Source organism: Condylura cristata, unplaced genomic scaffold, assembly GCF_000260355.1.
Source record: "Condylura cristata isolate star-nosed mole 26May11 unplaced genomic scaffold, ConCri1.0 scaffold00009, whole genome shotgun sequence".
In the NCBI taxonomy this organism is placed as follows: Eukaryota; Metazoa; Chordata; class Mammalia; order Eulipotyphla; family Talpidae; genus Condylura; species Condylura cristata.
In genome coordinates, this window is record NW_004567110.1 from 32,745,663 (window position 1) to 32,771,698 (window position 26,036).

The window sequence follows — 26,036 nt, forward strand, 5'->3', positions numbered from 1 at the left end:
GTACTTCGTCGATCTGCCTGTTCTGTTCCCCACTCTGTCTCTGGTGAAGCCTCTCACCGCCCCTGAGCCTCTGGCCTATACCCCAGTTCTGTATGCACAAATAAATAAATCTTTAAAAAAAAACAACTGTCAAGAATAAGAAAATGGAATCTTTCGCAGAGTCTCTAGAAAGAAATGCACCCTGCTAACACTTCGCTTTGACTTCAGTGAAACCCTCCCTGTTGGACTTCTGATCTATTAAACTCTAAGACAATAAATGTTGTTGTGATCCTGAGCTTATAGTGTCTTAGAGCAGATCTTATTCAGATCTTGAACTTATTTAGTACAAATCAGATCACCTACTTATTTGTACTGCATTCAGCACACAGTTTTCTGATTTAAAACAGGTTCTCAAATATTTTTCAGAGTGGCTGAAAACAGTTTTTAAAATTGAAGATGCATATTCAGAATGACAACTCCTCATGTCAGCAGTGGTAAGTGCTAGCTTTTTTTTTTCCCCCTTTAACATTAACTGCTCCATTTCAGGACAACCATACATTTAGATTTGCCCAAGAGAGTCCTGGTTTCCTACTGTTTTCCCAGCTATTAAAAATGCCCACTTTCACTTTCAAAAATATCTTGGCTTAGGTTATCCTACCCATAGGGCATTTTGAACTGTGGTAAAGGCAGAAGCCAGAAAGAAATTCCGGCTAATGTTCCAGTCAACCATCCAGCTAAAAAGCAATTTTCTCCTTTTCAGAATGACCCTACTCTCCCACACCCCCCCCATACAACCCCTGCACAATCAACATCCTTTGAATTTCTCAAGGGATGTTCAAACATTTTGGTGATATGTATCTTCAGATACAGAACTCAAGTGGAATACAAGTTAAGATTCTTTAAAGAAAAAAAAAATCATAGATATTGAGTACAATTGTGACTTTATCCAGCTGTTTAAGAACAAAAGGGAGAGTTCTCTAAAGGGAAAAGTGAATTCAGCGAGTTCCCATAGGAATAGAAGTAATAAAGACACAGTATGTGAATTCATTTATACTATAATTGTTTTTGTTATATTCTGAATATAATAATAAGGAACATTCATAGCATTTCAATTTTTTGAACAATAAATACATATTATATTCGTGACTGTTTAGAATTAGAAATGTGATGCCTTCTGATCCTCTTAGTGCCTAATGTACATTAAATTGACTAACCACAGCATAAATGTTTCAAAACCTACATTCATTTTCACAGTTGACTGGTTGAAATGATCAGTTTCACAAATGAATGTCAGTGGTATCTAAACAGTAATAACTTTTTACTGCAAAGTAAGATTTTGCCCTATAAGTAATGAGTAAAATTATTAAATGTAATCTTATGTTTCATTACTGGCAGCTTGTCATAAAAAAGGAATTAAGGTTGCAAATTTTCATATAGTGGATCAGCATTTTCACTCATTTGTAGTGAAACCCACTCAATCTAATCTCTTTTGAGGGTAGTTTTAATTACATTACATCATTCAAATCAGGGTTGAGAGTTCATGTTCCAAACTGTTCCCTCCCTAAACTCTTCAACTTTAAAGGAATCTGGGGAGATGTTAAGTTCAGCTAATGTAACTATACAAAATGAAAACTATCAAATGCATATCTTGGGCACAGGATCACTCAAGTGTCTGGAAAGAATTTTATGAGACAATTTAGATTACCTCTAAGTCACTAGTTCTAATATGGCCCAGGTTGGTAGTAACTAAATAGGATTAAATTCTGTTGCGATTTCAAAGATTTATATCATTAGTAGTTAATGCTTAAATATCAACTACATTGAAGTCTTTGATAATATGTAATTACTAACAACTAACTGAACTCATAAGGCAAGGAATCTAATACTTAGGGAAAGAAAAAAGTATAGGGATGAATTATTATAAAGTTCATTTTCAAGAAAGTAAATTATTCATGAACTATTTTTCAATCTTCATCTTACTATTTTTCATATGAAAAGCAAGACATAATTTTGCATTTGTCTAAAGAGAAGCAATTACAATTTGATATTTGGTGTTTCTAGTTGTTTTATGTCAAGAAGACCCATTTATCATCAAGTGTCTCCCTCATTCAACTATGCATTCAGATGGCAAACCCCACAGGAGACAGAACATTCTATCAAGTATAACAGGGTAACCAGACGTTGGCATTATCAAATGGGTTTTTCTTTAGAGATAAAGCCTTTACTCTAAATGTCAACACTCTTTAAGTTTAGTTCCTGAAAAGATAATTAAGAAACAATTTTTTTAATAGGCAAATCAGCTTTTGTATAATTTCTCTCCATGTAACTGATTTAAAAAAAAAAAAAGAATAAAACCATTAAAATAGATAAAAGCAACTGTTTACTGACATGACTAATCTCATTATCATCCCAATATATCAATATATTTTGGGTGTGTTTTCAATCTGGAAATAGGAAACTAACAAAAATTTTATTACTCAATTCCAAGCACCTGGTAATATATATCATTTTGCAAATTTTCTTTCCCAATTTTTAAATATCCTTAAACTTGCTTAGCATAAGCTATAAACTGATAGATTTGTAATTCCAGTATCTTCTTTTTCATTATCATTTGCTTCTAAAGTAGTACTAGTTTAGCTTTCTCAATTATTTTAATAAGATTAGAATTTTTCCAATTTATTTTTCTTGCAATTTTCCAACACTCTCATGTCTTTTGCTGGCCAATTTATCTAGCCATCTATTCCAGACATTGAGGTAACTGGCGTATTTTCTCGTAGTGCTTTGACACTATTGTCATTATTTTCTGGTATCTGTCTTCAGGCCATAGTCATTTCTTTGTGGGAAAGTCATTTTCTGAACATTTTATCAAATGTTTTGATAGCGTTTCTTTGGTAATTTTCAGTTTTAACAAAATGTCTCTAGATAGGAATTTGTTCTCATTTATTCTTCTTGGCACACAATGTGCTTTTTCAATGTTAGGGATCAGAGCTTTCTCCAATATTTGAACATTTTCTGCAATTAGCAAGAACTCTCAAGTTCTAGTTTATTTTTTTTCAAATATGATTTTAGTCCAGTTATATTCTTATGACTGTTGTTGTTTTCATAATTCCCTCAGATGCAATTCTTAAAAGGTGTTTTTACTTCCCTTTTAAATTTTTAAAAGAAATGGTAGAGTTCCAAAATCTCTTTATTCTGTCCTCTTTTTTTATACTTATCATTTCTTTGGTTTTTACTAATGTTAACATATGCTTGTGCTTGTGTCTATGTGTGTGTGTGTGTGTGTGTGTGTGTAAAGTATAAGAAAATTCTTCCCATTTATCTGGTCTGAATACTAAAGGTTCCATGTTCTACTCAATCAATCAACAGAGGAAAAGCCTCATTTCTTTCCACAACAGTCTTTTAATTTCAAATATATAAAGGCAGCTGTTGTGAATAATTGTCTCACCATCAATCAATGAGTTTATGTGCATAGTATGTCTCAAAATGAAAATGTGTATGTTATAGCACAGCAAAAAGAGAATTTGAAATCTGTGAACAAGCCACAAAACTTAGTTGCCTCACCTGTGAATGGAGACAATAAAAACCAGATCACAAAGTTAAAATGAGAATTGGGAATTTTTGTCACACAATGTTACCTCTCCAGGAAAGTTTAGCTTAAGCTTGTGTCTTCCCAAAACTTGAAATCCTCTTTATTAACATGATAATATTAAACAGGTCCTCTGAGAGGTGATTAGGCTCTACCCTCATGATTGAGATTAATGCCTTTGATAAAAGAGAACTACATCACCCCTTTGTCTCTTCTACCATGTGAAGACACAACAGAAAGTGAATGAACTGAAAAGGGACTTTCACCCAACCATCTGACATCTGTCTCTAAGATACCCAGCCTCCAGAACTATGAGAACTAAATTTTTGTTCCTTAAAAAACACTCTGTGAGGCCCTCCCTGGTGGCACAGCGGGTTAAAGCACAGCACTAAGAAGCTAAAGCCACTTCCGCATGAGTTTGGTTCCTGCCTTCCCAGGAGTTGACCACATGGCGCAGCAGACCTCTCCTGACCCACCCGCTGCTCCCCTCAGCAGTGTACTTCGTCGATCTGCCTGTTCTGTTCCCCACTCTGTCTCTGGTGAAGCCTCTCACCGCCCCTGAGCCTCTGGCCTGTACCCCAGTTCTGTATGCGTAAATAAATAAATCTTTAAAAACAAACAAAAAACACTCTGTGGTATTTCATTACAGCAGCACAAAGTCATCTTCTAAATTTACTTTCTGACTCCCTAGCAAGGGTACATAACACCTTATTATAATGCTTATAAAACTGTATCTTTATATATAAACCATGGTCTCTCTCAATAGCATGAGCAGTGTCATTATCTTTGGATGCTGAGAGCCTAGCAAGCATCTTGTTAAGTATCCATTACAGATATTGAAGGAAATTTTACATAAAAATCATTTTTTTAAGTGGAAAAGTACTACAACTATGATCTTATAGTTCAAAAACTTTCAGTTCTTCTTTCTGACTTCCTTAGGCCCTTCAGATAGTAGAACAAATAAGGCACATCACTTGATAAGACAGTTCTAGATCTACTAATTCCTTAAGGTAGATAATAATCAAAACAGCTCATTCTTTCTGAATTGTTAAGCAACACAGACCCATTTTTAAGCTTCATCTTCTAATAGCTTCTTGCAAATCCTACAATTGTGCATCTAGTTTCCCTATCCTCAAAGTCTTTCTTCAAGCCTTCTTCATCCTTCAGGGCTTATCCTGTTGTTTATTTCCTACTAGATTTTTCTCTATGATATATTTGATATGTTAATTACTTGATAGAACAGAGAAACTGGTATTCAAATCCACACACTTGTGATTTATCAATAATTCCTAGAAATAAAATATGTGCAAAGCTCTTTTTATGTAACAGGTGTCAGTTTGATCACTCCTAGTCAATGTGGTACTAGAAAATCTAACCAAAGCAGTTTGGCTATGAAAATAAATAAAAGACACCCAAAGAAAAAAGAAATAAAATTGTTTTTGTTTGCAGGTGATATATTAAAATTCTTAGGAATAAATCTATGTAGGTAAAAGGTCTGTACCTACCCTGAAACTACAAAACTTTAATGAGAAAAATTGGAAACAAAAAATAAATGGAAAGCTAGTTCATGTACTGGATCAGAAAAATTTCTATCTTCAAAATGCCCATAATGTCTGCCACCATCTAGCTATTCAATGCAATTGAAAAACTGCAATATTATTTTCCAGAGAAATAGAAAATAAATCCACAAATTTGTATGGAACTGCAAAATACCCCAAATAGACAAAACAGTCCCCCAAAAAAGGAGGAAAAGGGGGGACTTCAAATTTCCTGATTTCAAACTATAGCACAAAGCTATAGTAATCAAAACAATATAGTATTAGTATAGAAACATATAGAGACTAATTGAGAACAATTGAGAGCCCAGAAATAAAACTTCACATATTTGGTCAACTAATATTTAGCAAGGAAGCCAGGAATATTCAATGGGAATAGGATGATTCTTCACATTGTGCTGTAAAAATTGAGTTACTACATGCGCAAAATGAAATTAGAACTCTATGTTACATGGTATACAAAAAACAACTCAAAAATGCATTGAGGGCCTTCCCCAGTGGCACAGCAGATTAAAGCAGGCACAAAGAAGCTAAAGCCACTTCAGCATGAGTTTTGATCTCTGCCCTGGAGGTGATACACATGGCACGGCAGACCTCTCATGACCCACCAACTGCTCCCCTCAGTAGTATATTTCAGTATATCTGCTTGATCTGCTCCCTCTTCTGTCTCTGGTGAAGCCTCTCACCTCCACACCTCTGGCTTGTACCACAGTTCTGTATGCATAAATAAATAAATCTTTTAAAAAATGCATTGAAGTCCTGAATGCAATCAGGAACTGAAATATTCAGAATATATTCAAGATCTGAAGTATTAAACTTATAGAAGTCACTTCTTATAGTTAATAAATGTTCACAGGTCAAAGAGTCAGAGGAAGTCTCTTATGCTTATATTCACACACAAAAAATTATTATTTACCTTCTGTGGAGGAACAAACTCAACACATTCCAGCCATATGGTCAAAAACGAATCTCCACAGATTGCACATTTTCTTGCCTTAGAGAGTATGTTTCTGACCTGTGGGTGCCACTTTATGGCTTCTTTTAGGATAGGATTGTTTCTTGCTAGCTGTTTCATTACATATCGTGATGTTATCTCCTATATTAAAAAAATATATGGTTCTTCTGGTTATTTTCAGAATGAATGTTCTGTATTTTATTGATCTCTATTTCACTAATATATTTCCTTATATATTCCTAACTATTTTGTTAAATTAATTTTCCATAATACATATAATGAATTATATTATCAATGACTGTAATATAATTAAGCTTAATTTTCAATCCTTTAGGAAAAGCAAGTTACTTCCTTTATTATTATTTGTTTTTATATATAGAAATTCAAGTTATAATCAAATTTATGTCCTATATTTTACCAAATTAAATATATTTAGGTTAAAGTTTTATACCCTTAATTACACTAAGTGAAGACTGCACAAACTTAAAAATTGAATTTGTTGGGCCCTCCCTGATGGTACAGCAAGTTAAATTGCAACATTGTAAGTGAGCCAGTTGCTTCAGTGAGAGTCTGATCCCCACTCTGGAGGTGACCCACATGGTGCAGCAGACCTCTCTTGTCTCACCCACTGCTCCCCTCAGGAGTGTACTTCGTCAATCTGCCTGTTCTGCTCCCCACTCTGTCTCTGGTGAATCCTCTCACCATCTCTTGCCTGCACCCCAGTTATGTATACATAAAAAAATCTTTAAAAAAAAAAATCCAGAAAGAGACAATAAAGCAGTTGGGAGAAAAGAAGTTTTTTTAAAAATTGAATTTGTCACACTAATGTCTAAATTTTACAGCATTATTCATGAGCCAGAATAATCTACTTCACCTCAAAGCGTATTAGAAATGCAAACTGTGGCCCTCCCTAGTGGCAAAGTGGGTTAAGGCACAGCACTGCAAGCTAGCCACAGCTGCTTCAGTGTGAGTTTGATCCCTGTGAGTTTGATCCCCGCCCTGGAGGTGATCCACATGATGTAGCAAACCTCTCCTATCTCATTCACTGCTTCCCGCAGCAGTGTACTTCATCCATCTGCCTGTTCTGCTCCCACTCTATCTCTGCTGAATCCTCTCACTGCCCCTGGACCTCTGGCCTGTACCCCAGTCCTATATGCATAAATAAATCTTAAAAAGAAATAAATAAAGAAATGTAAGCTCGAAGGTCAACCCGAGTTTACTGAATTAGAATTATAATTTCCCAGGTAATTTAAATGTATGCTTATTAAAATGTGGGAAGCACTGAACTTAGTTATCTGTATTTAACTGCATTAAATACTTGAATAAAGTACTTTGCTCATATGATCAGAATAGTTATTTCCATGAACCAAATCTATGATTTTAATCTCTATTAAACCTATCCACAGAGCTATGTCTAAATTTTATATAATAATTTATAATATATATTATATTAAATTATTACACTGATATAAGCTATAATGAAAAAATCTAAAATGACTTTCAGAATAGACATCATCATCTTAAATAATAAATGTATATATATTATGCACATGTATGAAAAGTGCAATAAAAAAATCTTCACAGACCAATCAAGCAAAATAAATAAAATAAACTTCACTAAATGGCCCCATTGTTTGTGCTGATATCATAGAACTTCTTATAAACATTACGCAAACACTCCATGAATTTTCATAGTGTATGGGATTGATTTATTTAGGGCTTTTCTTTTTGTGAAAAAAAATGCTATTAAAATAGTCCATGTCAGTCCATGATAAGGATCTTTGGGAATACATGCATGCATACATACACACATTCTCTTGTACATTCATTCATAACAACTAAAATCTTAAAAATAAAAAAACTATAAAATTGCTGCCTCCTTTTTCTTTATTATTCTATCTCTGACACTTTATTACATTTTCACTGCCACTTAAAACCTTAGTTTTATGAGAAATTTGTCTACCATTTAAGTAATGATAAAAGAATAAATTTAAGAGAAAGATACCAATTGTAGTTTTTAGGTTTTGTTTTTGTTTTTTTAAAGATGGAATTTTAAATTAATTATAACATGTAACAATCCCATAAAGATTTTTTTCTTTAGGCAACAAGCATGTGGGAAAGTTGCCTTTATAGAGCAAGAAGCATTATTTCACATGTTTGATCTTTCAACAGTATAAACTCCTATCTACCTAAGTTCGTTCTTCTGAATAGTTACATAATGAAGTCATCCTTTTCAAAAAAATTACCTGTACCATTAATATTACCAGGACTCCTAAATTAGGTCTATTTTCACCCTTTCTCCTTGTATTTTCACATAGCATAGCTTGTGAAACTGGATGAAATACTGAGTTTAGAAGTAAATTTTCAGCTAAATGAAACCAATAATAAGGTCTCACTATAAAGCTTCAAAAACTAATAGACAAAAATTTACTCCCCCAAATGCAGATGGTAGAAGAAATTGCTGAAATACATGGGACCTATAAACAAGTCACAATTCATAGATCTACTTTTTCCATTTAAGACTTCTGGACTCAAACATGTTTGTAACACTTGGTGTGTCTCTTGACAACTCTTACATTACCCATTATTTATATTCTCCTACTTGCTGCCAATGTGTTACTTTGGAAGAATGACATATACCATTAAAATATAAAGTTATTACTTGGAAATACAAGCATATGTGAATATACCATTGGCATGGCCAATAGAATCCTTTAGGATACCTTTTAGAGATACATGTAATTCAGTTTTTGAAAACAGACAATAAAAGTTCCCTTAATTCCAGCATTATTTAAAGAACATAAAAAAAATCACTTATGGACAAATAAATTGTTCCTTTTGAATAGTTTGTATGCTATTTTGTTGGAATATTTATTTGTCAGCTGATATTTGTAGGTCAGAGAATATTCCTATGCTTAATCCATTTTAATTTAAAATTAGTTTCAGGTATAATTTTTTATTGTTCCCTTTATATGATGAATTAATTTGAATTATAAACTTTTTGAACTATAAAATTATTCACATACAAATTATATTTATAAAATTGTTCAGAATTCTAAGTGTGAAGAGAAATGAATTCTTAAAAGGAATGATGAACTTGGAACTGTTATAGGACCAATGGTTACTTTGCATAACAAACTAAATATAGTATTAGGAGCAAAGATCATCAGTAGATGATGAAAGGTACAAATTTGGCCATATGAATTTTTAGCTGTGTGACCCTATCTGAACAAGTCCTTCACTTCCCTGATCTTAGTTAGACACCTCACCTGTAAAACAGTTGTTTTTATGGCACTATAACCAAGAATTCAGAGAACTAAATTAGATAATAAAGGTAAAATGCTTAGTCTGGCAATCTACCAATGAAGTGTATTCTGGCTAATATTTTATTATTATTATTATTATTATTATTATTTTTTAGTTGTCAACATTAAATTTAAGTTCATAGATCTCTAAAGAATTTCTTTTTAATCTTAACCAACGTATAGTCTGAGTCAAAGTCCTATAATTCTTTGATAGACCAAGCAATTTAATCAGTAATGTTAACCAGATGTCCAGTAGAAATGACTCTTTTTTTCTTCAAGATTTATTTATTTATTCATACAGAACTGGGTTACAGGCCAGAGGTGCATGGGCAGTGAGAGGATTCACCAGAGACAGAGTGGGGAGCAGAACAGTCCGACTCACGAAGTACACTGCTGAGGGCAACAGCAGGCAGGTCAGGAGGGATCTGCCGCACCATGTGGGTCACTTCCGGGGCGGGGATCGAACTCATGCTATAGTGGCTTCAGCTTTTTTGTGCTGTGCTTTAACCTGCTGCACCACCAGGAAGGGCCCATAAATGACTTTTATTTTAAGTACAAATGTGAAATTTACAGTCAATATAAGACAGATTTCTAGGAAAATACTCTTAGAGATACTTTCAAAGTTACCCAAATCATGCTGTTGTGGCAGGAGAATTACTGGTAGTACACCTGAAGGAGAAATCAAATACTGTCCAAAAATTAACAATGATAAGAAAATAAATACAAAAGTTTAAAAAAATGAACAAAAACTTACCCAAATCATTTATATAAGTAAAAATCTTTAATTCTACTATGTATATTAAAAAAATTCTTGTGCTCCTAAATAAAAGAAAGAAGAAAAAGTATTGCTTTCATACTGTATCCTGGTCCCAGCAAAGGACAACATGCCCTCAAGAGTTTCTGTAAGCTCACCACCACACTGGTTTCATCCTTCCTCCTCCACAGCCAGAATCTCCTACAATTTGGGAGTGACTATCTGACTTTCAGGGAGCCCTTTTTTGAGGTAATACTGCAATATAGAGTCTTCTTAGATAGCCATCATCATCCCAACACTTATTGTTCTGTGAAGTTGACAAATTATACAGCCTTGCTGAATGTCAGTTTTATCTATAAAAGGGAGAATTAACACAGCTTACATTTCTAGGGTTATTAGAGAACTAAATTAGTTCATTCCTGTTAAGCACTTAGAACAATGCCTTGCCCATAGCAAGTTTAGCAAGCCATAATTAATTTTGTTATTATTATTATGAAATGCTTGATTCAAGGAGAAAAAATAGGCTTAAGGGATTAAACAAATTAAATACTATAGTTGTTTTAAAGTCACTTATAATTAAATTTCAAATATGGGTTATTTTCATACAAGACTAGGAAAAAATAGTGTTTTAGAACTATAGGTTGATTCTCTGGAAGGGAATGTGAAAAGAGCAAATCAAATTTTCAAAGATGCCAATTGTCTGGCCCAGGAATTTCAATAATGGGGATAATGTGGACATGAAAAATTTTCTACAGTTATCATGTTAGCCTTGTATTAAAGGCCAAAAATCCAGAAAAATGTTAGTAATCAAAACAGTCAAAAAAAAAAAAAAAAGTAGTAGCAGGCCTCCCTGGTGGCACAGCAGGTTAAAGCACAGCACAAAGAAGCTAAAGCCAATTCCTCATGAGTTCAATCCCCGCCTGCCCTGGAGGAGATCCACATGGCGCAGCAGACCTCTTCTGACCTGCCCACTGCTCCCCTCAGCAGTGTATTTCATCGATCTGCCTGTTCTGCTCCCCACTCTGTCTCTGGTGAATCCTCTCACCCTCTGTATCTCTGGCCTGTACCCCAGTTCTGTATGAATAAATAAATAAATCTTTAAAAAAAAGAGAGAGAGAGAAGTAGCTAAAAATACTATGTGTAATCATGTAACAGAATACCATATATTCAGCATAAATGATGTCAATCAATAAGAAATATTTCTTATTGATTGGAAAGGCAGCCACAATATTTTGAGTGATAAAAACAGCTTTCTAAATAGTGTATAGACTTTAACATTATCTTTACCTTAAAAATAATTTCTGGTAGCATAGAATGTATTAGAAGAATAATAGTTAATTCTATTGGCTTACCTGTTGCATTTATAATAAACTTTTTAAAATCAATATGGTGGTATGTTTTTTAAAAAGATTTATTTATTTATGCATAGAGGAAATGGAATGTAGGCCAGAGGTGGGGGGTTGGGGGGGATTGTTTGTGGTGTGAGAGGATTCACAAGAGGCAGAGTGGGGAGCAGAAAACAGATTTCCTGGAGCAACAGTGCCGGGGTCTGCAGTGGTGATAGAGCTGAGACAACCCCTAGGCCAATGGGGAGGCCCTGATATTTTTCTTACTCCTCTGCACATTTAGATTTCTATAATTAAACTTATGCATGCAGTAGTTAAAAAAAAAGTTATTTTAAAACAAACTAAGCCATTGGACAATGCTAGTTGTCCACTGCATTGAAGATTGAATCCTATGTGATTTCTGAAAGTCTTAAGACAAACCTGCATGTTCAGTTATATACCTAAAAGGACATAAGTCCAATTCATGACAGAGACTCACATTCAAGTGTACTATAATCTATAATCTTTACCTCCTCTATATCTATGGGACACCAGAAGAATCTCCTAATAAGTTTTTCCACTTCTTTTAATACCATCAACTTGTTTGACTAAAGTGAAAATGATTCCTGAATCATGTTTCTCATCCATTAGGAATAGAGATAAATGAAAGTGAGATATAAAAGGCAAGGACCCTCATAAAACAAGTTACATATCCTGAGATAATACTGAAAAAAAAAAAACAGCATGGAAACATACAGTGAAAACAAATTCCTCTCTTTTTCTATGTACGCAATGAGACCTTTCCACTTCTCTGAATTTAGTCATCCTAGAAATCAGACAGGATTACATTAGATTTTGTAAGCAAGTTACAGATTAAGTCTGGGACCTACATTGCCAGTGGACTAGGGTTATATTGATCATTTGCTGGCTTGGCAAGAATGCTATGAAAAGAAACTTTTTAAAATTTAACTCATGTTACTTCACACATATGTGGAATATAAAAGAAAAAGAAAAAAGAGCAGACAAAGGAAAACCTGGAATTCTGACTGTAGAACTGATTTACCAGAAAGGAAGGACAGAGTAGAAAGCAAAGGGTGGAGGTGAACTATCTGGAGGGTAACTGGTACTTTGGTGGTACATGTGATATGATAATATACAATTGAAGAAGTGTAAGCAAGTATGGCATCTGGAAGGTTACTTTGTTAAGTGATAGGTTACTGTGTTAACAGGGTATGAAAAATCCAGTGCTTTTTCAATTTATGCTGGAAAGATTTTCAAAACCAAAATTTCTGACATAATACCTTGCACGTGTTTTGAAATCAGTTGAAAGGATCTGATATATTCAAGCTGTTTGTCAAATAATGACAAATGCCTTAGAAAGAAAGTTTTACCAGTTCCTGCATTTGTTTCAAAGTGCAACATAAATATTTTTTTTTTCCAATTTTGACTCTGCTTATCTGTATATTCCATCGAGGTCTTTTAAAATTTTATCAATAAAGAATATCATTCAACGTCAAGTAAATGTTTTTGAAAAAGATTACATCTACTCTATAATCACAAATCTGACAAATACATGACGCTATTTTACTTTTTAAATCAAAATGTCAATTACTTTTTAAAAACTAAATCATAGCTTTAATTTGAAGACCTGTTGGATGATAGAAGCCTTCACCTGTAGACTCCAGACAGCATCCTGTTTCACAGCATTAACTGGTTCCTTCAAGAACAATGGGTTTCTCTCACAGTAGAACTCCTTCAACTTCAGATCCTGAAACTTTCAAATGAAACAAAAACTCTCTTGTCAATAAAATAACAAACTTTACTCCTAAAGCTATTTCTTCAATGAAATTTCACTAAATTACTTTGTCATTTTATCTGTGTGAATAAATATATATTTTTTAAAAAAGTAAATAAATAAGAACTGTATCTTCAGTGACTATATAATACAAAATCTAAATTCAGATGATGCTCAAATAATTGATAAATAAATAATAAAACCCCAGGCAGAAATACCAGATACACATATCTCTTTAGGGACTCAAGATTCACAAAGGCCTTCTTCTCTAGACCTAGTTACAAAAAATAAAACATGTGATTTAGGAATAATGTGTCCTTCAGTTGCTTCAGACTAGCCCAAAGTATCAAGGGAGATCAGAGAAGGGGTAATTTAACAACAGTACTAATATAAACATTATAAGTGTACAATATTAATATAATATAAATATAAGTTATATTAATATAAAGAAAAGAGGCCAAGAGTTCACATAATTAAAGAAAAAAAACAGCCACAGCAAATTTAAAAATAGGCAATAGACTACAGCAAATGAGCATTTATTTTTCAGACTACCTTAAAGCTCACAAGATTGACCTTTAGCATTGGAATTTCTAAATAAGCTAAGTTTGACTGTGAAGAGGTTAAGATTTTGAGGGTGGGGGCTGTAGGATCAAAAACATATGCTAATAATGGGAAATTGAAGAAATTATATGATACACTTGATATCTAATCAAAATTGTGAAGGGATTATGCAGATGCTATCATTTGAACGTAAGAAAGCCAAAAACTTTGTTTGGATACACTGAAAGTGATCAACAGTCAGAATCCTTCAGCTATCTGCTACATACTTACCCCAAGAGACAAAGCTTAGAGGTAGTTGAAGAGAGGACGCTAAAAGCCAAGAAGCCAAGCCTGAAGAGAAAGAGATAACTGAATTCCCAGGCTCCACACACACACTTCTTCCTTAACCTGGCCAAGGATAAGCACTCAAAGACTCCCAAGGTTAAACCCTTTCCTGACTTCAATATCCCAGATCAACTGACTATTCAAAACATTCTCATGAATGTCTCAAATATGCATAAAACTTACTATATCGAGCATTGACACATTGATCTGTCACTCTTAAGTTCGTTTTCCCCCCAGTAATTTTCTAAGCTAGAAAAAATTTACAACCTATCACCATTTCCAAATTTAACCCTAAATATCACTTGAATATGTCCAGGTCTTTCCACCCCTACTGTTACTACTTAATGAAGTTGCCATCATTTCTTACTTTCATCAGTAAAAAGTCCACTAGGGGCCCTTCTTGGTGGTGCAACGGGTTAAAGGAGGCACTAAGACACTAAAGCCACTTCAGCATGAGTTTGATCCCCACCCTAGAGGTGATCCACATGGTGCAGTAGACCTCTCCTGACCCGCCTGCTGCTCCCCTCAGCAGTGTAATTCATCAGTCAGCCTGTTCTGCTCCCCACTCTGTCTCTGGTGAATCCTCTCACCATCCCTGTACCTCTGGCCTGTATCCTAGTTCTGAATGCATAAATAAATAAATCTTTTTTTAAAAAAAAAAAAAGTCTGCTAGAAGTCCTTCCTACTTCTAGCCTCCTCCCAGTATGTCATCTATACTTCAGGCAAAATGATCTTTTCAAGGTTTGATTATTTTACTCTCTACTTAAAACACTTTGAGACTTGATCTTCAGATAAAGATCAAAGCCTCAAGTATATATTTCTTGGCAATGGCCCCCTCTACCCAAATTCTGCATTCTAGTCACACTGAAATTCCTTCCAGTTCTTTGAACATCCTTGTTCCCTCCACTCCAGAGCCTTTCCAATGCTTTCCACCCTGTATAGAATGTGTTTTTCCCGTTTACCTAAATGATTCTTATCCATTACTTAGGACTTAACTTATGTCACTTCCTCCAGGAAGCCTTCCCTAATCTACCAGTTTAGTGTGATTCCTATTTTGTTTTACAGAGCAAGGATCCTTTCTTTTAGTGATTTGATTTTAGTTTATGATTATACATTCACAATATCAATTATTTTTGATTAATATGTTTTTCCATTTCAATGCAGCTCTGAGAGAGCAGACACCCTGTCTGGTTTTCTCACCATTACCACTCTAGTTCTTAATGCAGGACTTAATATATAATAAAAAAGAATATATGGATTTGGGAAGATAGATTTGGAAGTCAAATTGCCTTGTTATAATTCCAGGTCCATTAGATATATGCTAAGACTGCCAGATTTTTCCTACAGATATATCCCCCACCACCACCAACCTAGGGACCATGCTACCTACAGATTTTACACAGTATGATCCTACTGCTTACATAATGAACAAGGTCTTGATTCAGGCCAAAGAAGCTAATCACAGGCTGGAGCCAATCATCTGAGATCTAATAGAGTGGTCTAGCCATAGACTTTTGGGGAATTTTAACCAATAAATAGCTAAGTGATTTGCCATTTACTTCTGGAAACTAAAAGCAAAATTATTTTGTCAAGGAGTTACGGAGCCCACACTGGGATTGTGTACTGAAGTTATAGAGAAGCAGAAATAAGGTGTAAGTAGAACAAATATTGGAATATGGTTACTTGTCAACAGTACAACAAAATGTGATATCCTAAAATTCATGCAACTGAAAATTCCAAATCCTCTTAAACTGAAAGTTATATATTAGCTCCAGTAGCTCTAGGCTCCACCAAGCCTTACATATTTCCTGCTTGAATCCCTATGAGAGTCTCCTTACTCTTTGCTAAGTAACTTTAATTAAACTCCATTTATGCTGTAACCAAAGAAGCAAAATAAAACATGCATACCAATTTCAGCATGTCACAGAATTTTCTTGTCCATCATGAGCAGACAGAGAAGTCTCTCCAGTGTCTCAGAATTGTTCCAACTAACACGCTATGTATTTTTCTCTGAATCCTCTTTTTAAAACATAAAAATCTATTTCTCTTTTATCTCAAGCTAAGACTTTCAAACTAGTCACTCACCCTTAAAACTTTTTTCAGGTTTTGAAAGCAAATAATATAATTAAAACCTCTCCACTGAACAGGGGAGCCATATACCTCAAGAGGCTCTTTCAGCCCTATTTCTGAATCCCATGACCTGGTTACAGAGAAAAGTAGGAATAACCAAGCCAAAATACAAAAGGTACTCTATTCAGAAATAACAAAGAAGCCAAAGCCCCCAAAGTCTATCTGGGTAGTTTTCATTTTAAACTAAAGAAATTCACTCTAAAATATTTCAGACCAGGCAACAATTCAGTGAGTTGAAAGAAAGATATCCAAAGGTTTGTGAAAGAAATGTATTGTCTGAAAACTAATTGTAAGAACTTTACCCTTCTATTCTTTTTTATTCTGACAGGAAATTAAAATCTCTGTGTTTAAATTTGTGATGAGAAGTGCAGATAGAATGCCACTTTGCAGCTACTACCTTGGTTTCCACATAAACCTCAATGTAGTTTTCAATAAAGCCTTTCAGAAGATAAAACACCTTTAATTCCACTCAATATCTTTGGTTTTCTTTATTCAGATTCGATATCAATGTGTCAAGAGATTCTTGAATGCTTTGCTTCATCTTCCCTTAGACTGCTAATATTTTATTCAAACACACATTTTCAAATCTTTTCATATAATTGAAACTATCTGTTCATAGTAAGATAGAGTAAATACTGGGCTTCAAAGCTAAAGACTGGTTCAAATCTATTTCTTCCACACAGTATCTCTCTTCATCTTATTTAAAATGCCTGTACCCTTTTTTCATGTACAAATGAAAATAATCTCCATTTTACTGAATTGAGATCAAATAAGGAATAAAGCATTTGGTAAACTTTAAGGCATTCTGATAAATAAGGTACTATACCAATTGTTGAAAGCAAGCAAGTCATCTCTATTGTTTTTCTCTTAATAGAAAAGGTTTACCTTTACTTATCATCCTTTTTTCCCATCACTATGCTTCATTTGAGTTCCATCATAAAGGGTAAAGTTACTTTCACACGCTGTAAATGTATTAGCAAATTGATACATACAAGTACTTCCAGTTCTAAGCTGGTAAAACTAAATATACTTAGCAGTCTACTGCTCTGGTGCCCAATTATAGAAGTGATAAGAAGATACCTTTAACCATAATAATGGCCACTTAAAAACAGGTAGAGAAATTGCCATGGCAAAAGACACAACCTGTAGTTTATATCAAGCTAAAGAAGGAAGCATCAACCTAGGATGAATATAAAAGTTCAGGGAAGAATTCCCATAACAGAAAGAAAGAATACTGGGAGGACTCAAAACACACAGGTAAGAGAGATGTCCAGAGAAGAAGGGCTGAAGAACAATGGCCAGCAAGATTACTATTTTGTCTCGGAATGAGCTGGCCCTGTGGACACACCACCCATGCTTGCTCCCACACTCACAGGCTGTGTCTTCTTTTTCTGAATCCCACATACACATCACTTGGTGGAAGCAATGCTTGAATAGAGAAAGGTAAGATGGAGCCTGAGAGGCTGGCAACAGCAGGGAGGAATTAGGAGCTGTCAGAAAGCAAGATGCCTGCTAGAATATATTAACTATTACATTTCCATACTCACAGACCAATGCAAGGTCTTGTAAGAACTTTCTCTTTCTCCCATGAATTACAATGACAGCTGCTGGCTTCAAGTGACTCATGAGTGTTCCAAATTAAAAATAAGTTGAAAGTTTAAAAATAAAATTACCTGATAATTATTAAGTGCCAATATCATCAGAAATAATAGATATAAGAATTTATATGAGAGCAAAAAAGTTTATATGATAGGATTTTATGCTAGTTAGTATAATAGCTATCATAAAAAACATGAAATATTGCTTACATAAAGTAAGAATTAGAACCAATTTTAAACATAGAAACATGAAATCAAATATGCTTTCTGAAGCAAAATTTGGCAACATTTTATCCAGTCAGTAAATGTATGCATAAATTTTGATCCAGTAATTACACTTCTAGACATCTTTCCTAAGGGAGTAATTGACAGTATGTGCAAAAATTAACTACAGTTTTTATTGTGACAAGAAGTTTGAAGCATTCTCCCTTTCAAAACATAGGAAACTTCCTCAGTATATGTACACATCATTGTAATGCAGACATTAAAAGTACTGATACATTGAAAAACTTTAAACTATAGAGAAATGTTTACAATAAAATTTGAAAGGCATTTTATAAAATACATATGTATGAATAACACACTAATATATATGAATATACTAATAAATCAAATACATTTAACCTGTATGAAAAAGCCATTTAAAATATCCTATATACATGTGCATACATTCATTAATACTTTCTTTTCAAAAAATTTGGAAAAACAGGAAAGAAATAATATATTAATGATATTTTAAGAATGCCTGATATTCTCTCTTTAAATTTTATACCAGCTCTTCCCGATCTCAACCAAGAGTGCCGAATTAGTCCCACCAATGTGTTCACTGGTACCAGCTCAGGAGAACCAAGTATGAGCATTGACCTCCAACTTGGTAATCATGTTGGTAACTTGAAATCCTCCCTTTTGGGAGAAGTATTCACTGCATGGAAAGTGGTAGATGTCACGAGCCAGGCTTTCCCCTTCAGAGAGCTGAATGTTATACATTGATCAGAAAGCTACCTGGTTTCTCCCATCTATTTCCTCATCGTTGCCAATGCTGAACGCACTTACTTGAGCTATCCAGGTTCCTCTCCCTAGGAGCAGTTATTTTGCTACTTCAGCCTGATGTCCTCCTTTTGCTTTCTCCATATTTTGGTTCTTAAAATTTCTGAACAAGAATCACAATCCAACAGGGTTGGTGCAAAACAATAGCTAAAAATTGTAACTGTTCAATTGGGCAAGATCACCAGCACATAGATAGGAAAAGAGAACAGCAGAATTTATAACCGGCTCTGTGCCTATGAAACCGGGCAAGCACAGCACCTTTACTGAAAGACAGCGCTTGGTTGGCAGTCAGGAGTTAACTCCAAGGAGACATAAATCCCTTTATTCTTTTTATATGAGAACAGTTAGTACTGGACTGACTCTACTTCCTATTCCCCAAGGGACATTCAGTGACACTTGTCCTCTAAAACAATGAACACCTGAATAAAGATGATATGATAGTGTGCAAAAATCATTTCATAAAGCTGCTGCTTCTACTCTAATATTAAATACAAACTATATGCTTGTTTTATTTTGTTCTTGCTTTACTGTATTATTAAAGCAACATAGCTAGGAACATAAATTATCACTCCACTTCCTGGTAGATGTTTGAAAAGTGACTAATATTAACTAGGTTTCTGATATATAGGCATTCAGAATTTTTTTTTTTTCTGTTTACTAATCCTCCAACTCCCAGGTTTTACTCATTCTTTCACAGTCCGGGTCAAGTGGTCCCAGAGAGTTCTCAGAGAGATAAGGATGGGGGGGGGAGGGAGGGGAGAGAATGGGGGCGGAGGTAATAATGAGAACTTTGAGTGCAACTTTCTGAGGCCCTGACATCATAGTGGAAATCCTGCCAGGCTGGGAGAGAGTGTCTGGGGTGGGGAAACAGGCCTGGGCTTTAATGGTGAGAAGAGATGTTAGGAATTGAGTTCACTCAGCAGCCAGTGTCATTTGTATTATCATCCAATGTTTTCAGGTAAAGGAACAGAAGTTCAAGAACTTTAGAATAAATTCTCCCATAACCACAAAAGTAGGAAGCTGCAAAATTGGACTCCATATAGAGCCCATGAAAGTTTATGTATCTTCTACCACAGTGTTGCCTCCAGTGAAGTTAGCACACTGGCTACTCTTTATTGTGACCCCCATACAAAAGAAATATTGTCACTACCAAAATTGTAGCTCACCACCTTTCCATTGAAAAACTAATTTGTAAAATCACCAAGCAAATCCTGTCTTCTTTTATGTTTTACGGTCAATTCAGAAATTTCTTGCAACATGCTGTGATCTATAGGAATCACATTTTGCTTACTGTAGAGTCAGAATAGAAATCCAGAGTCAGAATTTAAATCTAGACTCTGTCTATCTGCTGTTTTCAGCCATCATGCTTCTTACATTAATGGGGGAGTTGGGGGAAAGATCAAAACAGATCCCGTATTGCACAGAAATGGAAAACTCATTAACTGCCTGTGTTTACTAGAGTTGTGTGTGTGGAATTTGATCCTGTGGTGATTCTTGGGACAGAGATACACGTGGAAAAAGTCTCTGGCCCAGATAAACATCCAAATACCTGCGAGAATCTAGTTACCAAATTATTTGAATATATAAGAACCAGCTCCCTCCTTGCAATATAACAAAGTTATGAAACAAAGAATTATAAAGACAAAAGCCTCGAAGTCTCCCCACAGTGACACAGTCAGCCTTCTTCTTCAGTGTCACCTCCCCATCTGTAAGTCAGTCCCTGACATCCACTGCACAACTAAATTTTCTACCACCTCATTAACTTCTTTTTGGAATTTTTTCTTTAATTTATAACTCCACTTTCTCATTAGTGCTTCCTCTTACAAAGTCACACCTGTAGGTTTCTTGAAGTTCCATTTTAGTTCTGGCTACAGAAATCCCAGCCACAGTTACTCTCAGTGTCTAAAAAAGCTCTCAATGCAAGCATCCTTTCTTTCCCCGCATAGTAAGTTTAGATGTTCCCCTTACAGAGGAACTCCAGATGCTACCAATTGTTCCTCCTCATTAGCAAGAGCAAAAAGTCTATTCAGCAAAAAGTCAGTTTTAGCTGCTAATCCCAACTTCTCATCTCATACAGTTCTCTATCAGCAAATCACCCTATCCTTCCTTTCAACAAATAGGGGAGAAGGTGTTACTTCAGTTTTGGAATCTCCATTTTGAAGACAAGTGGCATTCCCTTTATCTCCTGGATCACTGTAACTACTTGGCTAGAAGAACAGAATTTCCAAGGTTAACTACAGATGGCTAAGCTCTCTGCCAACATCTGTGCCTTGTGGATGGGCTCCTTTGTAGCACACATGGGCAGCCAGACCTGGCGGGCTGTTCATCCTGATAAGAGCAGGCTTACAAGCAGAAAGGCAGAACTCAGATTATTCAATTTAATTAAGCAAGGATAAAGAGCTATACTCCCTCACTTGAGTCCTCAATTTTGAACTAGAGTTTTAACAAAACCCTCCTTGCTTCCGGGGTAACACTTTATGAATTTTCTCTATGCTCTTTATTTCCAAAAGTCTATCTCATGAGACTTTAGAACTAGAATGGCGAAAGAAGCAATAACATAATTCAACACCCTTCTCCTTGCCCACCCCCTATATAAGAAAAGAGCAGAAAACATGATCTCATTCTCATAAAAGTAGCGACAGGCACAGCATTTAGTCAAGTTTTGGAATTCTATATTAGCTAAGCTTACATCACTTACATAAAACCACAAAGCCCACAAGGGATTTTCATTAGGCAAGCTTTGGCTTTTGGCCCATTTTTTTTAAAGGTCACTGCATGTTATTTTAAATGTATATCTTCTAATAAACTGACCCACTGAAGGCAGATCTGACAACTGAAGAAAAATACTGTTTTCAAATGAGAGTCAAATTTTAGAGAAACATTTAGTCAGCTTCAAGGATAGGGTAGCATTTTCCTTAATATCCAGTAAAGGCAGAATATAAGCCAAGATATGGGAACAAGAACAAAGTGGATCTCTTGTTCAAAAGAAGAAGAAAAGCAAAAGGGATGAGGTGGGCAAGTGGAATTTTTCACAAGTCTTGGAGCAAAATAGATACTTCAAACAATCAAAACTAGATTGTGGATATCTTAAAAGACTTCTTGGCCACAGCTGTAATTCACAGCTGTAATCCACAGTGTAATTCACTGCATATCATTTATAAGCTTTGGGTTTTTTTTTCTGATCAACTTGCAAAAAAGTTCAAAAGTAATAGAAGTTTTGATACAAGGTAAACATCACAATTTTATGTTCCTACAAAGTTTCTTTCCCATAGTTACATTGTGTTTTTGACCATGTAAGGCCATTTTTTGGTCAGAGATATGCAGAAATTTGAAATAACTGTTTGTCAAGTATCCAGTCAATTTCACAAAAATATTTTTTATTTCAAAATGAAATAGACTCCATAGGAATGTGTATGTGTATGCGTGCATGCAAATATCTGTTTGAAACTGGACCTGGATGGAAATCATCCTACTGAAGGCAGGTAAGATCATTAGGAAATGAGACATTTAAGAATCAAATGAACCTCTTAACTTTGTATTAAGCACAAGAAAGTAAAATCACAAAAGCAATGGGAGATATCTGAAATACATACGCATTATGATTCAGACAAATACAAGTTGGAAAGTGACAGCAGCGAGGTCTGTACTGTGCAATATCAAGCAGGCATCTGGCATCATGGATACCAGAGCAAGATCTGTGTAGCATGGCATGGATCAAAATTAATCATTGGCCTAAAAGACAAAGAATCTAAGAAAAAACAGACTTCAGTATCAAAGGGTCTTATCTGAGAATCAGAAACCAAGTCAAAAGGAAGGGTAAGGATGAGACTGAAATAAACAAAGATTCAAGGAAATGGGGACACCTCCTCCCTTAAGGGAATTAATTTATTAGTTCTGTTTTACTGTCTCACTGAGACTGTAAAAACGTGAATGGGTCCGTAGAGCAAAATGAGCTGGAACAGCTGATCAGACAGACAGACCATGGGGAACAGGAGAACAAAAGAGACTCGACCTCTGCTCTTTCATACCTATATGTACATACAGGTGGGTGGCTACAAATAACTGCAATTTAGAGTCACATAGGTACTTGCTGGTCTTGAAACCCTATAGACACCTCTGCATTAGGATGGATTGAGTGACAATTAGTTCAGACCAAACTTTAAAATGAAAAGATAGCTGCCTCTTATGTCTATCATGTGGCCAGCACTAGTAGAAAAAAAGCAAACACTGTATGATTCCATTCACAAGTGGTATATAGAGAAAACAAACAGATGAAATAAATCAAGCAAAAATTTTGGGTCCAGAAGATCAGTTAGTAGATACCAAAAGGGAGGGTGGAAAGTGCTGGGTAAATTGGGAAAAGAGGGGACTCTGGTACAGTGAAGGATAGAACTGGATGTGTAGCATGAACTTAATGTAATAGTAGACACAGACTGGTTCCTTGTGCACACCGGAAACTTATATAATGTTATCATGCAATGTGACTTCAACTGAAGAATTTGTGTACATTATCTCATTTGATCATTCATTCGATGCTGGCTGAGCACCAACTGCTGTGTCAGATATTTCCCAAGCGTGTAGTGATATGTTATTAATATCCTCAACTTACTGGAGAAAAAACAAGATATAGAGTAATTGAGTTATGTGCTCAAGGTCACACAACTGGTACATTGCTAAACTAGGCATATTTAATTTTTGTTTGGGAACAGTGGCCTCAAATTTTCTGCTCTCTGGGAAAATTGCTTACTTTTTTCTCCTTTGTTTCTCATATGATAAAAAGGGACGATGTTGTACTCATCTCAAATTTGATTTATAATAATTCTGAAGAATTCTTTAAGGAAAAAAGGGGGCACTAACAAAACACAGTAGGTACTATACTATTATCCCCCATAAACAGTCAAGTATAACCATTCTTATGACTCAGCAGTGCACAACATTTTTCCCTCCTTATACTGTTTTTCCTAATAAAAACTTCATATACCTACAAACCTGAAAGGCATAAAAATATTTAAGATTCTTAACTCTGACACAGCATTGGTTTATGCAAATTCCAATTAATGTTACTATCATAAATTTAAAGGTGGAAGAAAACAACTGAAAAGTCAAGCATTGCTTATGATTTACATCTTTTTAAATACATTTCTTCAATATCTAGTCTTAGCAATGTACTTTCTCAAACATTGCCAGATGTATATGTGTCCTTATAAACGTTTTAGCTAAATCTGAGTTTCACTTCCAAACTATAAATAAGTATCTCATGTAAATCAGGAACTTTTATAAAGACAAAAGTCAAAGATGAAGTTACATGGTGAAGATTTGGCCTCACAAACTTTTCCCAAATGAAACTTGGTGTCTGAAATCATATGCCAAAAGTCTTTCCAAGGTTTAAGGTGGCTGATGAATAAGTAAGAATTTGTGCCAATGGCATATACACACCAAATGCATCCATGGTGTGGCTGAAGAGGAGTAACACACAAAACTCAGCCTCCAAATTTTAAAACATTGCTTGTGTTCACTAACAAAGCCCTAGTTTCTCTTTTACAGCATATATAAGAATTCTATCATTCAAAAACCCTAGTTTCTCTTTTACAGCATATATAAGAATTCTATCATTCAAGGAATGTTCATTGTGTATCATGTTAGCCAAGGACGAAGGGAAATTCTCAGAACCCAAACTCCCAGTGAGATGTAAGAAATGTTTTATTTATTGATGTAGCTTAGCAGAGAACATCTCAACCTGTCACTTCTGAAACAAATAGATTCCACAGTACAATTTTCTCTTAGAGGCAAAGGTTCTAAAATGGCAGGAGTTCTGGGCTTGTAGTCACTAATCTTGAAAGCAAGTCTAATCTCTACCACCATTCTAAGAGTTCACACTACCTTAGAACTTAACAGAAAAGCAAATTCCTGGGTTCCCCAACCTAATGTATCAGAAAGTCTAGGGAGGGAGTCCAACCATTTGGGTTTTAACATATAAGGAACCCTAATATAAATTAAAGTTTGAGGGCTACTGCTCTAGGTACATTACTTCTCTAGAGTCTCAATACTCTCAGGCCCAAAGAGGAATGATAATAGTGAATCTGTCTTCTTCAAAGGGCTATTCTGTATCAAAGCTCAAATGATAAAAATTATTTTTGTACCTCTTCAAATTGCTAAATATGTTCAGAGTATTGTGTCAGAAAGATAACTTTTACAGCCATTTCTCAACCCAAAGAGAAATGGTAACAGTTCAGGGGTTTGGTTAGATTGCTAAGGGGGATTCTGATCAGGAATGTTACTTGTAATAGCAAGTTTTCTGCCCTAAAAAGGTTTTGTACATGATGTTTTGTTATAAACTTCACTTCAGAGATAAACGTCATCATGCCCTCTGGTAAGGATCATTAAAACCTTTACTTCTTATGTCAGGTCAGCCTTTTCTTCAAATAATTGCAGTATGAAAAACAACTGGACTCCTGAGGAAAAAAAGAGCCAGGGAAAGAAGGTCTTTGTATAAAAGATAAAAAAACTAAGTGTAAATTGTTTCAAGGAAACAAAAACTCAGTAACTTACTTTTCACCCTGTAAAAGGCTGAATCACAACTACATCACAAACTGTTCTCTAGCATTTATTTTAGAATTTACAGAGAGAAAGGTAACCCTTTCCTCCCTAACACCCCATCATAATCTCTAACCCAAGGTTCTTATGCAGTATATAACAACAATAAGGTGGGGATTTTTTCTTATTGTTTAATGTTATAATGATATACAGTCACTTTCCTCATTCATATTTCGAGCTTAATAATGAAATCATCACCTACTAGCCACCCTCTTCTTTCCAAGTGGGCAAGACAGAAAAGGTCTGCCACGCCATGTGGGTCACCTCCCTGGCGAGGGATTGAACTCGTTCTGCAGTGGCTACGGATAGCTTCATAGTGCTGCGCTTTAAGACTTGCACCATCAGAAAGGGCCCAAACAAATTTTTTAATTGAATTGTCATATAACCCTCACACAGGGAATTTCATCTATTATATAGAGAAATGCTGAGACTAAGTAGCATCTGAGTATCATAAAAGAGTTCTAAAACTTACTGTTTCATACATACCCAAGTATAATGGCTTATACAGCATCCCTCCAGATTTCATC

General features: G+C 35.0%; 1 protein-coding gene across 1 annotated transcript in view; it reads right to left on the reverse strand.

Annotated features, from left to right (window-relative positions):
- LRRC69 (leucine rich repeat containing 69) overlaps nt 1–26,036 on the reverse strand; it is a 60,200-nt gene that overhangs the window by 5,301 nt on the left and 28,863 nt on the right. The window contains exons 6-7 of the mRNA XM_004679737.1: nt 13,133–13,234; nt 6,038–6,217 (exon numbers count right to left, since the gene is read on the reverse strand). Of these exons, the coding sequence (XP_004679794.1) occupies nt 6,038–6,217; nt 13,133–13,234 (282 nt within the window). The remainder of the gene's footprint in view (nt 1–6,037; nt 6,218–13,132; nt 13,235–26,036) is intronic.